This window comes from Columba livia, chromosome 3, assembly GCF_036013475.1.
Source record: "Columba livia isolate bColLiv1 breed racing homer chromosome 3, bColLiv1.pat.W.v2, whole genome shotgun sequence".
Classification (NCBI taxonomy): domain Eukaryota; kingdom Metazoa; phylum Chordata; class Aves; order Columbiformes; family Columbidae; genus Columba; species Columba livia.
This window is the reverse complement of record NC_088604.1, coordinates 52,809,888-52,826,814: the sequence shown is the minus strand read 5'-3', so window position 1 is coordinate 52,826,814 and position 16,927 is coordinate 52,809,888. Positions and strand designations below refer to the sequence as shown.

At 38.9% G+C, this 16,927-nt stretch overlaps 1 protein-coding gene across 2 annotated transcripts in view; it reads left to right on the top strand.

Annotated features, from left to right (window-relative positions):
• Positions 1-16,927, top strand: part of MAN1A1 (mannosidase alpha class 1A member 1) — a 149,393-nt gene that overhangs the window by 113,305 nt on the left and 19,161 nt on the right. For both annotated transcript variants that reach the window (XM_065056759.1, XM_021294461.2), the window contains exons 6-8: positions 3,818-3,941; positions 6,451-6,544; positions 10,365-10,480. In XM_065056759.1, coding sequence (XP_064912831.1) covers positions 3,818-3,941; positions 6,451-6,544; positions 10,365-10,480 — 334 coding nt within the window. The remainder of the gene's footprint in view (positions 1-3,817; positions 3,942-6,450; positions 6,545-10,364; positions 10,481-16,927) is intronic.

Genomic DNA, 16,927 nt, shown 5'->3' with positions numbered 1-16,927 from the left:
CTCACACGCAGAGCCACATTTTGAAAATCCCCTTTGAATATACCTCAAATTCCCAGACCATTGAGATTGCTGCTGGGATTTCTTGATATGAGTAATGGGTGACCTTGGGAGAAAAACTGTGGGAACTTGCAATGTTATACGTAGTTTTGCTAAAATGTGGAGTAGAAATAAAATGTTTCACCAGAGCCCCAGGCTTGCCTATAACTTCATAACTGAAGAGTAAATAGATACCCAGCATTGACTCTATGGCTGAAGAGTAAATGATTACCTAGCATTGACTTGTTTAACTGTGGAGAACTTTTTAGACTCCCTGATAGTAATATTGGTGAAGAGCTTGATAAATGTCTGAGTGGGAGCACTGGATGTGTTGGGCAGAAATCAGTATTTTACTATGTCTGGTTATTAAGATTTACTGAGCTATTACACTTATTTCTTGCATGTTCTCTTCTAGGGCATCTCATGTCATTTATAAATGTACTCACTGTTTATAAACCTTGACACAGAAGTATTTTTCCATTTCAGCATATCCCTTTATCTGTTTAAGTTTCTTCTTGCTTAAGGTCTGCTACAATATTGAGCAAAATTTGGGGCGGGGGGGGAGGTGAATGAAGAGCACCCTCTTCAGTTTCTGTTTTTTTAAGGCTAGAGTCTGTTACCAGTGTCTATTTTCCCTGGTCAGAAAGGATCAGAGACAATGAAATCTCATTCTCTATGCTGAGAGCTTTGTTGAGCGTCTTCTAGGCTCTAGTATTGTCTCTTCAGGAACTCTTTGCAGAGCTGTGCACACTGGACTACCACCTTAAAATAAGGATAGAGTTAAGTGGAATCAGAAGCAATACTGTGGCTGCTTCAGTTAGTATGTGGGAATGTGGAAAACTTAACCTATTTTGTTGCTCCAAAAGATAAAATATATGACAGAACAGCAGACACCACAGCTGAAGGTTGCATGAAGAATAGTTAATGCACCAAATGGCAGTTCTTGGGGTCTACCACTGTTGAAACAATCTTGTAGTTTTGACTTGAAGCACCCATCTGAGACTAAACCAGCAGATATCCTCATTATTTTGCAGATTTGCAAAAAATATGTTGATGCCTTTTTTTTTTCTAATCAGCTGTCCCAATTGAAAACAATAAAAGCTACGTTAAATAGTACGTAGGTGCAACATAGATGTTTCTACTTTTCTTGCATTAAAAGTAAAGAATGTGAGTTTACAGTCTTCAAGCCATCTTAAACAAGAAGAATCTTCCACTCATGGTAAAACACATTGCTGCACTCAGAAAACCTCTTCGTAGCCTTGCTTGGAAATTGTTCTGGTTAACAAAATGCATTATATCAAACATTTCTGACAGGTTGGCCTGATAGCAGCAGACATTGAAGTGGAGCACAAGCAGAGACTTTGTTATGTTCTGTGGCAAGTTGGGTTGGTGCCTTGCTGCAGGAACCGCTCGATGTTTCCACTCTGAGATTTATTGAGAAATTTAATAGAAAAATAAGTGGGCTTTTGCCACTTGCACCATAACATGATAACTTTGTAAAACTGTGAAATATTTCATGTATGTTTGTTTGTTTTTCTGGCGAGCTTTATTTAGCAGTAGTGTCTTATGTCATCTCTTTTGATATGGCTGATTTGGAAACAAGCTAAAATATTTTCATCCAGAAATCAGCAGTTAGGCAGGACTTGGGTCAGGGCGTTCCTGAGGTGGTGCCTGTTTCTTGGGTGAATAACTAGTGTGTCAGTGTCAGCTCTTCAGTCTGTAGATAAAAGGTCTCCAGACATGTTGTCTGCAGTATTCACCTTGATCCTATTTTCTGTAGTATCTGATGCTTTTATGTCACTATCTGGAAAAATTCTGACCCACAGCAGACTAAAGTGCAGACAGCTTGTAAGCCAGGTGGGTTTTTCTCTTCACTTTTCTTTTCATTAAATGTGAAAAGTACTCCAGTCTTCCTAAGATTGCTCTTAAAGTGAGATATCCAGATCCCATAAAACTTCTGTTTCTGTCGTACATATACCATATCAAAGTTGGATTGTGTACATCTTTGCAGTACCTTGATTTCATTATGTCATTGATTTTGTCTGCAGCTATGAAGATTAGAAACATTTTTCTCCTTTGGGATTTTGGGCAATCATTTGCATCAGAGGATTTCCACGTGTCCCAGCCCCTCACACCCTTATGGTCAGCCAGGGAAGCCCCATCTGTTCTCTTGCCTTTTGCCCTACAAGTTCTCCCTCCACTCAGCACTCAGATAAGCTTAGTCACTTCAGTGCTTTGTGTTCTGGGGAAATCTATATCATACCTATAGGGAGTATTTGACAGATGCTATGGCTCTTCAGAAATAAGACAATAGAAATCCACCTATCAGTAGGTAATGTTCTGGGTTTATTCTTGGTGGCACTTGAGTGTGTTCCAGTTGTGCCTTCAACTCAAGGCCAGGCAGCCGAAGGTGTTGCATGGTTTAAAGCCATGGCATTTAAGTAGAACACCAATGTGCCCATTATTTGTAGCCTTTACTCTTCTTTAGAAGTTTAATGGCTTGTTTTTATTTTATGTGTGTGGCAAAAATGTCAAATTAATGTGTTAATATAGCTAGAGGGGAAATTCATTTAATAGAGTCATTATATTTCATTATATTGGTTAAACTTCAGTTATAGATACTTGACCTTTTGTAGAAAAAATTTTAATTCAACTGAGGACTTCCATCACGATGAACTAAAGATGGGGTTTCTTGGCTTTTTACTTTGTTTTTTGTTTTGTTTTGTTTTCATAATAGGAGTTACATTTTAACTAAGGAAGAACACCCAATTTTCATGGTTGTGCAAGTACTAACTAATGACTGTAGTGGCTGCGTATGCGTTAAAGTAAAATTAAATTTTTATTTATGTTTATTAACGTGTGTTTAATGCTGTTTACAACTTGAAAATAAGGAAGGCATTTCAGTATCTAATAAGTGTATTTATATCTAACATTCATTCTAATAATATGCTTGTCTAATATATCATCATTCACGTAGATGCTCCAGAAAGCTGGCTAGCTTTTCTTTAATTTCAAGGGTTTTTCTGAATATTGCTGCTGCATATTTCAAGGGAAAAAAAACACTTTTATGGAATGAAACTTTAGCAGACTTCTCAACCAGAATCTCAACTAGCATTAGTTTCTAGTGGGGATTTAGCAATAAATGTGCTTTTCTCTACTCTCAGCACAAAACCTGAGATTAATTTTGCGGTGAAGTGTCTTTAGGTCTTAATTAAACCTGAAGTTACTCATCCTGGTAAGAGTGCTCGAACAGACAATGCCTAGATATCCTACTCTATTAAATTCTCAGGTATTAAGAAGGATATACTGCATGTACTACTTTTAAATTAAAGCCTATGCTGTATATGTGCGATATTTTAAGTTAATAAACAATTGCACTGTAGAAGGAAGAGTTAGAATTGCAGAGTATTGTGTTATAATACAGCGAAAACAGGTGAAGTATGAGGATGTTTTCTCATACTCAGTGGTTTTTGTAATGTCTTTAAACTTGATATCATACAGTGAAACACTGGTACAGTGATACGTGTAATGGAGCTATTCATGAGCTAGAAGACTGACTGGTTGCAACAAGGGATTTTACAAGCATAAGCAGAATGTGACCAAAGTAATTCAAGGTTTTGCAGTGAAGTCAGGGAAGGCTGCCGAAGTGCAGTTTCTTATGTAGATATTAAGTGCATTTTAAATTAATTATCTTCTCTAGTACCAGTTATATTTTATTCATGTTGTCTTACAGATGATCATGGTTTTTTTCTGTATTTCTCTTCCCCCCCCCCCACCTTAGTGGAATCGGTCGAAATTGGCCTTGGGCGTCTGGCGGCAGCAGCATTTTGGCAGAATTTGGGACTTTGCATCTGGAGTTCGTACACTTGAGCCACCTTTCTGGAAACCCTGTCTTTGCTGAAAAGGTTAGACTGTCCAATCAAAGTTATGTTGTAAAGATAAAGCACATATTGGGAGACTAATACCTCTGGGGAGAGATTTGTGTTTTCCGCGGTTGTAAGCATTTGTCACAAGAGGCAGATATTTTGTAGATGTTTTCATAATCATCTTCGAGTGGTTTTGTAGTCAAAAATCTGTTCCAAAATCACTGTGATGCATCTTCTTGTATATAGCACTTACCCACATCCATAAAACATAATTTGTGCTTATGTTCTAAACGAATATCGCGTTAAACAATCAGACTGTAGAGCTTTCTTCAGTACTTCACCTGAATGTGGTGGAAACAAAAATTGACATTATATTGGGGATAATATGTGATGTCTATATGCAAAGGACCATGGCTACCTTGTGTGATCTCAGCAAGTTTGGTCTTCAAAATGCTGTATAATATCACTACTATCAGTAAGGTCAGAAAGCCCTTCCATTGCACTACCCTTTAAAAAATGTCCTTTGAACTTTCTTTGAGGTGAGAAAAAGAAATACATCCTTTGACAAAACAGTTGTCATACTTACTGATTCTTTCAAAATTTTATACCTTTGTCTCCGTATACTTTTTATTTACTTAACCCATAGAAAGAAGCTCTTCTGCTTTCCCCAGTTCCCACTTAAGCAATTTTGCTTTAGTTTCTGGTGCGTAAATAGTCAGTAAATTCTGTTCCTTATAATACACTGTATCGTTTGGTTTGGTTTGAGTTTTTTTCTCTCATTAAAACTTCCACTTGTTTTGATTTTGTATTCTTACTCCAACTGCCCCACGTTAGCTAAAAATGATACGATCTATCTAATAATCTAATTAATATTTAGGCTACAAATGTTTAGCAGCAGGTTTAAAAGCAATGGTCAAATCTAAAATGAATACTAGTTGTACCAAACTTAAAGGACTGAATGACTTTGCTGTGATAATATTATCAGCACTGGAATAAATTTTGTGAAACAAACTCCTGGCAATTTGACCGCATTTAGGGATGAATTTAAAGACAGAGTTTCTCTTAAAAAAAATATTAACAGGGGAGGTGGGGAGCAGCAGCACCCTGGAACAGATAGAAACAAACTTACTAGGTAGCTCAATTATCTTTTGACATTTATGGTAAATTAACGTGTAGCATCTATTCTATTAAGAGACAATCAAATTCCATACGTTAAAAATCCTAACCTGTGGTTCTCTTCCAAAGTGGCATCGAGCTATAGCTGCAAGATGCTGGAAATTTGCTTGTATAAGCTGTTCTTAAAACCCCTTAGAGATTGCAATTCCAGAGCCCTTTGAGGCAAGCAATTCCAGGGCTGGTACGCTTGATAAAGAAGAAACAGTGGAATAAGCTTTGCATGGAAGTATTCATAGAAGAATTCATTAAAATAGGTCTAGGACTCATTGCAGTCTGCACTTGGACAATGACTGTTAGCAGTGCAATGTCAAGATGCAGAAGGCAGTTTGTGAACCACAACAGAAATCCTTCTGCAGCTTGGTGTAGCTAATTTATCTTCTTTCTCAGCAGCTAGTTCACTTGATCTCTAGGCATTCGGGGTGTTATAATGAAGCTGTCAGTACCTTTTTGTTACGATTTCTGGTCCGTGCTGCTCACCATCTTCATTCTCCCAAGTTGCTACATTCACTTTTTCTGTGAATGTTAAAATTCAGCATAAATTATTTCATGTGCTCTGCAATGGATGGTGCTGCTGGAAGCCTCCAGCTGCAGAACATCTGGATGGTAATTGTTTCCCCGGGCCTCTCATTTGTAGCGAGCTCCTTAACTGTGCCGGCGGAGTGCTGGGGGCTGCCTGGGGTCCCGCTGGTTGTTTGGAGCTCAGCTCCAGCCGTGCCCTCCTTTCCAGGCAAAACAGCCTGTCAGTTCCCTTCTGTATCTGACCTGGGTGAGAAGCTTCATATTTAACAGCGTTTCTGACTTGGGTGTATGAGGAATATAATGCTGAAGCAGCTGAGCTTATTTAAGGCAACCAGCTTCTTTGAATTTCAGTATCCTGTGGCTGGGTGAGATATGGCAAATCTTGAACTTGGGAGCTTGCTTCTCTTGTGTTGTTCCATTACTGATACTTGACACAGCAGTTCCAGGGGTTTTGAAGAGCTCATTTACGTAATGGTATCAGCTTAGAGCAGGGGTGTCAAACTCATTTTCACCAGGGGCCGTATCAGCCTCGTGGTTGCCTTCAAAGGGCTGAATATATATTTACACAGTCCTAAAATTACATTTGGCCCTTTGAAGGCAACTGCAAGGCTGATGTGGGCCTCAGTGGAAATGAGTTTGACACCCCTGCTCTAAGCTGATACCATCAAAGGGATGATATCAGGATCTTCGTTAGTGGTAACATGATTGCACAGAGGTATTCTGTGTTGAATAAGGCCACACTTTTTTCATTTTTAGGCATATTTGCACTTTAAGACTTTTATACTGACAGTTTTATTGGGGGGGAGGGGACAGGAGATGCATCAGTGCTCAGTGTTATGTGCCCTTCCAATAGGTAATGAATATTCGAAAAGTTCTAAATCGACTGGATAAACCAGAGGGCCTTTACCCCAACTATCTGAATCCCAGCAGTGGCCAGTGGGGCCAGCGTAAGTCATTAACTTCTTTGTTACTATGACCTGTCTATAAGTGTGCTGTTTGCAGCTGTTGACTTCTTTCAATCCTTGTTATGTGGATTTGTATATATATAAAGTACTTTTATAAGATATAACAACTCATATTATATCTGAGGTTCCATACAATGTAAAAAAATACTACAAATATAAAAATAATAATCCTACTTGCTGTGTTTTAATGTGCTTTTCTTTGATCTTTCAGTGTGGCTTGTGCAAGCGGGAAAATGTCTGAATATGTATCATTTTGGAAAGAAATTTGTAGACTACAGAAGTATTTTATTCAAAAGTCTAAAGTGATCTCTAAAGTGGCTGTTTAAGGAAACATCATATCATCTGAATCAAATTCCCTATTTTTAGAGTGGTGTGGCTTCACTTAAGATTAAAAAAAAAGTATTTCAAGTTAATACCAGCTGTGACTTCTGTTGAAGTTCACTGCCAACAACTGGGGGAGCAAACTAAACAGAACTGTGTCATGGCATTAATCCTCTTGGCGCCATTACAGGAGACACCAAAATTAGAAGGGAAAGAGTATAACAAAATGCTTCAAGTTTTTGAACTTCTTAGCTCCTTCATGATGACTGAGCCTTTTCTTGTTGTACGTTGCCTTCATAACATGTTCAAAGCCTACATGGTGTGCAGAACCACAGTCTAGAGACCCTATTTCTTCTCTTTCCACTTTTCCTACTTAAGTTCAGTCTGCCGCCATCCCATTCATGTGACTCAATGTCATACTTTTTCCTCTGTAAATTACTGAAAGGAAACAAGTGAGATGTCTTGGTCTCAAAAGACACAGGCAGATGAGATGGTCCTGTTGGAGCTAGTTATACGATGGGAAAGGGCTGGAGAAGTTCTTGAATGCAGTAGTTTGTTTAGAATGCAGTTAAGGTGAAAGTCAGGTTCTGGAGTCTTTATGGCACTGGCCGCACTCTGCATAGATGATTTTCACAATGGCAAAGAGTGGGCGTTTTATTGAATAAAATATATTTTTGAATGCTTTGCATCTCACTCTAAATTAAAAAGATGTCCAAAAAGGTTGTGCTGCTCAGTTGTATTGTTCCATCGAGGCAAAGCCCATTTTCCTTTATGAATTACAACTCTGCCTGTCATTTTAGAAAACCTTCCAGTCTATTGCACTGTGAGGCTTCCCTCAGCTCACTGTGCCATAAAGCTGGTGACAGCTCAGCGTCCATAACCATCAACTCCAGTTAGCGTGGTGGTATAAACTCTGACATCCACTTACAGGTCTGAGAGCTGTGTGCCCGCTTGTTACCCATGTTGGTGTAGCACAGCTTTGTAAAGCATTAAAACTCATGTACTCCTCATTGACATTAAATGCCAGTGTTTATTGGTGTGCGCAGGAAAACTTGCAGTTCACACCAGCTTTGCTTTCCGATAACATGTTTTATTGGCAAAAAAATAGCTTCCTGCATGTGCAAATGATGGGCTCAGAAGGTGATGTGGGTCAGTCCCCAGCATGCTGAAGCAGCAAAAGCAAATTCAATCTTGTTGCATCTCTTTCAGTTCACTTGCCTCCGTTTGCAGACACTGATTTATTATTTTTTTTTTTCCCATACTAGATCAGAATGTAAGACTTGAGAGATGTTTTATTTGAGATTGCTTTTCTAGGCTGTTTTCAGTTAAGTACAGCAGGGAAAAAAGCCTAGACCCTTAATTGATACAAGACAGAAGTGTTATCTCTCAAACATGAAGTGGGGAGGGAGGGAAATAGTTTCTGAACATTTCTTCTCTAACAAAGCTGTGACTGTGAAGGACACTGCTGGATCACTGCCATTTTTCCTGTAAATTCATTTAGCCCTTGTTATTTTGACAGTAAACTGACAGTGATTTGCTGCAGCATGCGTCAATTGGATTTGTCTGCTGCAATAATGTATATAATAACAGGGCTTATTATTGATGAAACTGCGCTTGTGCTATTTAGTTTGCAAATGTCAGAGGTTTCTATGGTAATTTATTTAGGAAACCATAAAGGTCATTTAAATGCTGCTGTTCAAAGATCAGCCTTTGATCACAGAAAATGTTGGCTTTTTTTTTTTTAAGAAGCCTCTTTTCCTTTTGGATCATGAACATTTAATTAAATAAATGGTGTATTATTTCCAGAAATTTAATATATCTCATTCAAAAGAGGAGGAGGGGGGGAAGTCGTTTATAACATAGATTTGATGGTACAATGTATTTGTTAGGCAAAGGGACAGGATACATTTGGAAAACTAAATTAGTTTTTGGACATCACAAGCTAGTGAAGGAAAAAGACACTTAATAAAGTTCGAATAGAAAAGAAGTATATCTTCTACATTTGCATAGCTTTGCAACCTGTTCAGTAGGTGAAGGAGGAGGCATTCCATGAAGAGAACATCCTGGGGAGTTTAAAAACAAATTCTCTATGTTCTTTTGAATTCCACCAAGAGAGGGATAACTCTGAAGCTAAGATCAGAGATAGGTGTTGGGAATCGTGAGCTCTGTACCACTAACCCTTCTACATCTGACTTTACGAGCCCTGATAACCCCATGCGCGGTTTGTGTTTCTCATGCCCAGAATTTTGTGGTGTGACTCACAGTCTTGCTGCGTGGTACATGTAACCACATCTGCATCCTGGGTGTCTCAGGTGGAGTTAACAGACCCCTTCCTCACTGTAAAATGGGCAGTTGTGAAGGAGTAGTCCTGGTAAAGCATTTTGAAATCTTTTCGCTGAAGACTCAATAAATGCCAAATCCCTTACAGCTAACAGAAGCAACTTAACTATCTTAACACTCTATCTAGTGTTCTTAGTTTAATGGAGCTTAGAGAAACACTTGATACAGATATATGTATACATATATATATATATATATTCGTAGTATTTGCTGTGTCTAGAGGATCTATGCTGAAATCTTTATAGCCCCTTAAAATTTTGCCAAGAATCTTTTAGGCTTCTGGGCAGCAGGTGAGTGCGACCTCATGCAAGCAGCTGAGAGCATCACCAGCCTTCCCGTCACTGGTGCAACTGGTATTGAACGGTCTGGCTAGTGTGGTGTCAGTGTTTGCGGGGCCACGTCCTCAACGCGTGCAGCTGAATAATCCCAGCAGCTGTAGCACCAGATCTTGTCACACAGTAAGCACGGGGCAGAATAAAGCAGTGTGATAGCAATAATCCTCTGTAGATGTGGAAAAGTAGGTGGTTGGTTGGGTTTGGTTTTTTTTCCCCTTCTAGATGTACTGCTGAGTTCTGACAGCAGCCAGATGTTCACAAATGTAGTCTTATTTTTAAACATATGGGTCAGCATTTCGAAATACCATAAAATAACCTGAAATTAAACACTACAGTATGGAGCAAAAACATTTTGGCCTTTTTTATAAAGTGACATAAGTGGAGCATTAGTGAATAAAAGAACAAATAAAAACAATGTCTGCATGCTAAGAGGAGAAAGCCTTTATTGGAGATCACTTTCTACTTTTTTTCCTGTTTTTAGAATAAGAAAGTACTTAGATTGCCACATTTTTGTATGGGATAGACTACATGAATTACATGTTAAATATACAAATTCTTGTTTCTTTGCCATGAACTCCTGTGGCACATTGTGGCACGTTAAATAACTATGATGCTTTATCTTAATGAAAAATTTAGCAATTAAAGAAATAATCCTCTATATATACCAGCTAAGTTTTTACTGAGGTACCAGGCTTAAATTTGTTAAAGATTGTTGTAGGAAGTGATCATTAAAGGCATTGTTTCAAACTGTAATTGTATTTTATTGCCCAGGCTGAAGATGAAATTGCTGTTGAATCTCTTTCTAGATCATGTCTCCATTGGAGGGCTTGGAGATAGCTTTTATGAATATTTGCTCAAGGCGTGGCTGATGTCGGACAAGACAGATGAAGAAGGCAAGACAATGTATTATGATGCTGTCCAGGTAAATAAGAAATTTAAATCTCCCTTTCCATAATAATCTAATCTATAATAATCCTAAAGAGACAGGCTTTGGAGGCAATGCGAGGGATTTATATCTTTGCCACCACAGTGTGCTTTTTTATAAAGAATGCATTTCTCTTTTGAAAAGACTTCATAAAATATAAATGCTAGCGGAATACAGATACTGTGGGAAAGGGGAGAGACTTGGAAGTGTAGGGGTTTTTTTCCCGACTGCAATACCGTTAGTTTTTTCTGATGATGGAGGAGAAAAGTATAAAATATGCTATAATAACAGGTCTACCTGACTACAAGTAGCTCTCAGAAGTTAAATTCTATTTTCCTCAGTCTTCTCAAAATATATTTCTTTGGTCCTTTTTCCTTGTACCCAGAAGGGAGTTCCTTTCTTGTGTTTCGACCTCATATTTCAGCCATTGGAGTATTTTGATTGTGGTCAACACAGTGACCAATATATTATGGTAGATAATTATAGATGAAAGTAGAATGTTTTGTTGCACAATGACGTTTTGTTACAAGAGGCATATATTTGCCAGCTTCTGTGAAACAGCCAGTTATTCAAATCGGACACATGAGAAAGTTTTCAAAAATAGGAATTGTTCATACTTACATTTCTATGTGGTATTTTATTTATGATCCTTCTGGTCTGCAGTTTTCTTTGTTATTTATGGTATTTCCTTAATATGCTGGTTTGGGAGAAATAATGGTTTTGTGACACCGGATTGAGACTTGAGAAGTATTAAGTTTAAATTCATATTTACAGGCTTTATTTCCAGTCTTTTGCAAATGACCTATTTTCTCAGTTCTTTGCTTTCGTATATATATAAAAAAAGAGGATAGTATTACTTCTTTTTTCCCCATTCTTTCATCTGTTTTGATTGGAAGCTCTCTAGGGTCAGGACTTTTATCTCTTGTTAAGCGTATGTGTGTACAGTACCTCTGCAGACACGGCTTCGAGATGCTGAGCAATATCTGTGTATTTGTTCGTACATCTGGAAATGTGCTCTCCCTAGGGAAGAGGCATAAGTCTCCTTTTACTTCCCTCGTCACAAAAAGTGGTGGTATTAAAAAAATACAACCCTGGCTCATTGCAACTATCTTTTTATTTTCATTAGAGAGAAGAGTCGTGATGATTTGAGGGAGGGTGCGATCTGTGGCGGTAGTAAATTTGATGAGCAAGTATCCTCTGCTGAGAAAATGCTGTCTTTAATTTTGTAAGTGCAGATTTGGATGCAGTCGGCCTCATTTTCACTGCTAACATGGTTTCAGCTTCAGAGCAAAAGGTGAATTTTAAATTAGGCTTGAGTGGATTTGAGTCTATAACATAGGAACAGTGATACTGTAATAGCTCAGCCATTAGGTTGGCAGCCAAAAAGAGAGAAAGAAGTGTCTGATAATATGGTATCAATTAATCTTACCAGGCAAGGCATTTCAAAGCACCTCAAATCTGCTTCTGTTCTTCTGCTTCCACTGGTTTAATAACATCAGGTTTTTCTTTTAAATACATTTTTACACAAGCTAAGTGCTAGTGCACAGACGCACATGATGAAGAAATGTGGTTTTGCTAGTACAGCTGTTCTGGAAACTGCCGCAGGTGGAATATCTTAAAAGTGGTGCTGCCTTCGCCCTTGTCAGTGGGACCATGAGCACGTTGCCCCATGAGCTGGTTGTATCTGGTCCTGCCGGGCAGCAGCAGCGTCACGTTGATCCCAGCTGATAACAGCGCCCGAGAGAGAGAGCCCAGTGTCTCCATGGCTGGTGCTGGGCTGCTCCAACCAAGGCTGAAGGTTCACCGTCCCCTGGCTGGAGCACAGCTGAAGCAAAGTTTGTGGGGAAGTCTCTCTTGCCTTAGGCCACACCAGCATGTGTGCCGTCCCGCGTCAGTCAGGTCACTGCTGAGCCATCCTGACCTGCCCGTCAGCGTGGCTGGGGTGGAGGGCTGCCTGCTGGTGGCTGGTCACTGGGGACAGGGCCAGGAGCACGCCGAGGGGTGTCTGCGTGCGGTTGCAGCAGCATGGCTTTGTTTAAACTCACGCCGTAGCTATGCCGAGATAACAAGCTCCTCAGGTACAAAAGTTGTCGCAGGCACCCTGAGGCCTTGGCAGGGAGCAGAAGTGGTGATGGCCACTAGGCTGTGTGGCCAGTTCTCCCTGCTTGGGATTGAGCTGTGGGAGCAGAATTACCTGGTCGGCAGCATCACTGAATGCGGCAATATCAATGACAGGCTCTGACCTTTGCTATAAGTAACTAGATTTAAAGTACCTATTATCTTAATATTTTTAGTTATTAGCAACTTTTAAGAAGCATCATGTCTGTCCAGCATTATCAGTATTTGGGAGGGCCACTGATCACTAAATATGTGCCAGATTTTGCCATGCTGTTGGTTGAATGCTATTTCCACTATTTTCTGAGCAACCATCTTCATGCTCTCCATTTTCTATACCAAGGTACCTCTATGCCAAAGCTGAAAGTGTACATGCAGCATGTGGAGGTACAGCTCGATGCTGTAATGTAGTTTGTTCAGAAAAGAGCAGGGAAGATCTCGTCCCACAGAAACTGCAGACTGGCTGGGCCCCACTGAGATGTGAGGTTCTTCACCGGAGTAACTAATCTCTTTTGAAATCCATCCTGATATGGGCTTTATTGCTATCGATCCCTTACTTATCTAAATTAAAGCTAATTTAAGTGTCTGCACAAGCTGCAGTCTTTCTTTATGACTAAGTCTACATGGTTTGGGCATTCGGAGTCTGCTTCGTATTTGCTTAGATAAATTTCCCCTGACGCTTTCAGAATCTTTTAAAGACTACGCCAAAGGGAACGGTGTGATTATTCCTGGCAATTTGGTCCAGCACAGACCCACCAAATTCTGAAAAGCGATGTGAATGTTTGATGCCTAATTCAATATCTTCTGCTATCCAGAAACCACAAATTAAAATATATGGTGAGTTACAGTTCACTGTGAAAAGCTGAAATTCATTTAGATAAAGCTTTGGGGTTATTTCTTATGTTGTTCTGTAACTCATATTAAAAACAAAGAGTTCTTTCTATTTGAATTTTTGTAGCATCTATAGATTGTATTATGGCTTATGTTAAAAGCAATAACTAAGATGTCAAACCAGATTTAAAAACTTTTTCTGTTTGCCATGAATAAAATGCATAGTTTGCTGATGCCATTTAAGGAAGAGTTTATTCCGAATGGGAAAAGGGTATGCCAGAGTATAATATGAATGTATTTATAAGGGCATCAGAGGGATTCATAAACTCCAGAATTTGCAGAAAAAGACAAGTGAATGTATTTTTAATTTATTTTTCTCTTTTGAAAAACAATGCATATAATGTCCTGTTTCATATAATACAGGAAGTAAGAGATCTTCTTAAACTGGTTTCAGTGGATAGCATGCAACATTCTGTTACTCAACAAATGTGTATTTGGCTTTTTAGTCATATTTGGAGGATATAATTGGCCACAGAATAATCTATCAGTCTTTGCAAGTATCCAGGACAGGAACCGCCTCACTCTTTTCAGTTAACACAGTTGATCTCTAAGAAACGATTGAGTAGGTTTGGTAATAGAAAGTGATAATTTAGAGCAAAAATGGACCTTCTGGGTTCACTTATGTCTAGTCTAGCAACAGTGGTGTCACAGCAACTGCATCAAATCCTCCCCTCTTGAATGTGTCAGCCCTAATTTTCTAAGTTGAAGGGCAATTTTTCCACTAATCCTGTTAATAGCTTGTCTCACACCTGATGTCTGGATGGGTAGATATATTTTCCAGATTTTCCTATTCCATTTATTTATGGCCATTGCTGCAAGCTTTCTGCATCTTAAATATTTCTTCTCTCTCTGATGCTGCCTTCATCCCCTCCTCAGTGTATTCCTAGAGAAGTGACGTATCTAAAGGCTGCAAATAGAGCCATGACTTGGCCTAGAAGAACATCACAGGCAGAGGGAGAGTCCCTCGCCAGCACTTCCCAAGCAACTCGGGTCAGTTCAGCCCACGGTGGCCCCGTGCGATCCACAGTTTTTACCTTTAGACAGTGTAGTTTACTTTCAGACATTTAGATTGTTTAATTTTTCTTACTGGGTAAGAACTGCTCAGAAGATTGTAATGAGAAAACTAGTGATCTCTGGAGAACCTAGCACGTGGGAGTGCAAACCATGGCAAGAGCAGAAGGAAGAATAGGGGGTGTGAAGCAATGCCACAGCTGTTTACTGCCAGATTTCAGCAGCTCCTGAAAGCCAGCTTGCTGCTGGGCTGAACTGAGCCACTGAGGAATGCAGTAACCTTTTCTGGGTATCTAAAGGGGAAAAAGTCATTTTTGGCCTCAGGATTTTGAGTATTCAGGCAGAAAACATATAGGATCAGTTTGGGTTTTTTTGGCATGTGGCTAATTTTTGAGACTAGCCTTGGTTTACTCAGTTTGTACTCTGCCAAGGGAAGCTACATGGTTTTGATTGTGTTTGGGTAGGGAGTTGGTATATTTAATTGTCGGCATTAAGTAACAAATACTTTTCAGAGCTGTCAAGATTTCAGCCTTTCAGGGAGATAAAACAAATCCGTGTAGACTCCTTTCTCATTGAAATGAGGGAGAGAACAAAGTGGTGTTAGCAAACTGAAAGTGTGATATTGGCAGAGAGGCCCTTTTCATCTCCAGGCTTTCATGAGGGTCTGTTTAACTGCGGTGACAGCCTGGTGGCTGCTCTGTGCTGATTGCAGTTTCCATTAAGTTGCTTGAAGTGGTTTGTTTAGTGATCGTAGTGATCTTAAAAACTACATAACTGAGGTGGACAACGACAGAACGGAAACAACTCAATTAGAATAATTTGTCATACTGGGTAAAGTCAAAAGTCTTTTAATGAACTGAATATTCAATACTTGAGCACTTCTTGGCTTTCAAGGAAATATATAACAGGAAAAGTCTGCCTGGGCAAGCGGATCTTCAGGATGAAACAGTCAGTGCAATGGGCCGAGCCTTCCTAGTGTATACATTTTGGAGGGGGGATATTGTCTGTAACTTGAATGTGTGAAAATGAATAAACAGCCAGTTTATTTACATATTTTGTCAGCTGTCATGTTTAAACTATTTATCACGCAGCTGCACTGGCGTTGTGCGCATAGCGATAGTATAGCTGTATTATGTAGGAACACAAGATTCATTACTCTTAACAGATGAGAACATCCAGAGGACTCTCTGCTCCTTTTTATTCTCCTCATTATATTTTTCTTCTTGACAGGAGTCTTACAACTTTCTACAGCTGCTTACAGAAAGCAGCAATAGTAAAGACAGGCTTCTGCAGATTTTTAAGCTGCACAATGCCTGTAGCTTGGACTATAGAAAGTACTTAGTAAAATATTTGCTTGTTTATGGAGTGTCAGGAGAAACAGCAAGCTACAATGTTGTTGGAACCCTTTGAGGAGATTTTAATTAGAAATGTCCTGCGAGAGAAATTTTCCCCCCTTTGCCTGTGGATTTGCTTTTGTCATTAGAGCAGCCATGTCCTTCCTACTTCTACTACTTTTGACAGCAGAAAAGCTTGTCAGGAGCAATAAATATTCTAGCATATTCAGGAAATACATAATGGTAGCATTTTGAGAGTTACTTGCTTGGGTTCATGCCATTCCATTAATAATGTTTTAAGAAGATGAATAAATCTAGTTTTCTGGTAGCAGCCAGCATTAAGTACATTTACTGCAAGAGCATTGTTGCTCTTAAAGACACTAATAGATCCTTGAGGGTGGGGGGGAAGCAGCATAAGTAGATTTTCAGACAAAAGTGAATGATCAGCTTTCACCTAGAACTTAATCATCTTTTCAGTGATCAGATGGATAGGAATCATAGTAGTTAAATGCTTGTTAATGTTTCCAATTTAAAAACTTAGGCACCTCCATGTATAACATGTCTTAAGTGCAAAAGCAGTAAGTGCCTTATTACTTTTCAAATGTTTCTTATAGATTGTGTTTAAACAAATGAAAGTTCTTCTGTATTCAGAATTCAATTTTGATTTTTAAAAGGTGATTTCGTAAGCACTGAGGACCTCAGCATAAGAAGATGCCACTTTTCTTGGCAGAAGTATATTAATAAGTCTTAACAAGTGCTTGAACTTCTTACTCCATCCTCGTTTTTCTGACTGTATGCTTTTGTGTGATTCATTAATCTTGTAATACATATTTAAAACCTGTATGACTTATATTTAGGAAAACAGAACCAACAAATAAACATTAAGTTTAAAAAAAAGGTGCAATTTTTCTCTGCCATCTCCAAACCAGCTGTAATAATAGAACAACACAAATCTTGAACTTTTCATAATGAACTCATTGGAATTTGGGATAAATGATAAATTTTATGAATTATGAAGATTGCTGAAGAAAAGTATCTATTGCATTAGATCAACTCACCAAAGAAAACATGGGGGAAGTAACTTAACGTCAAG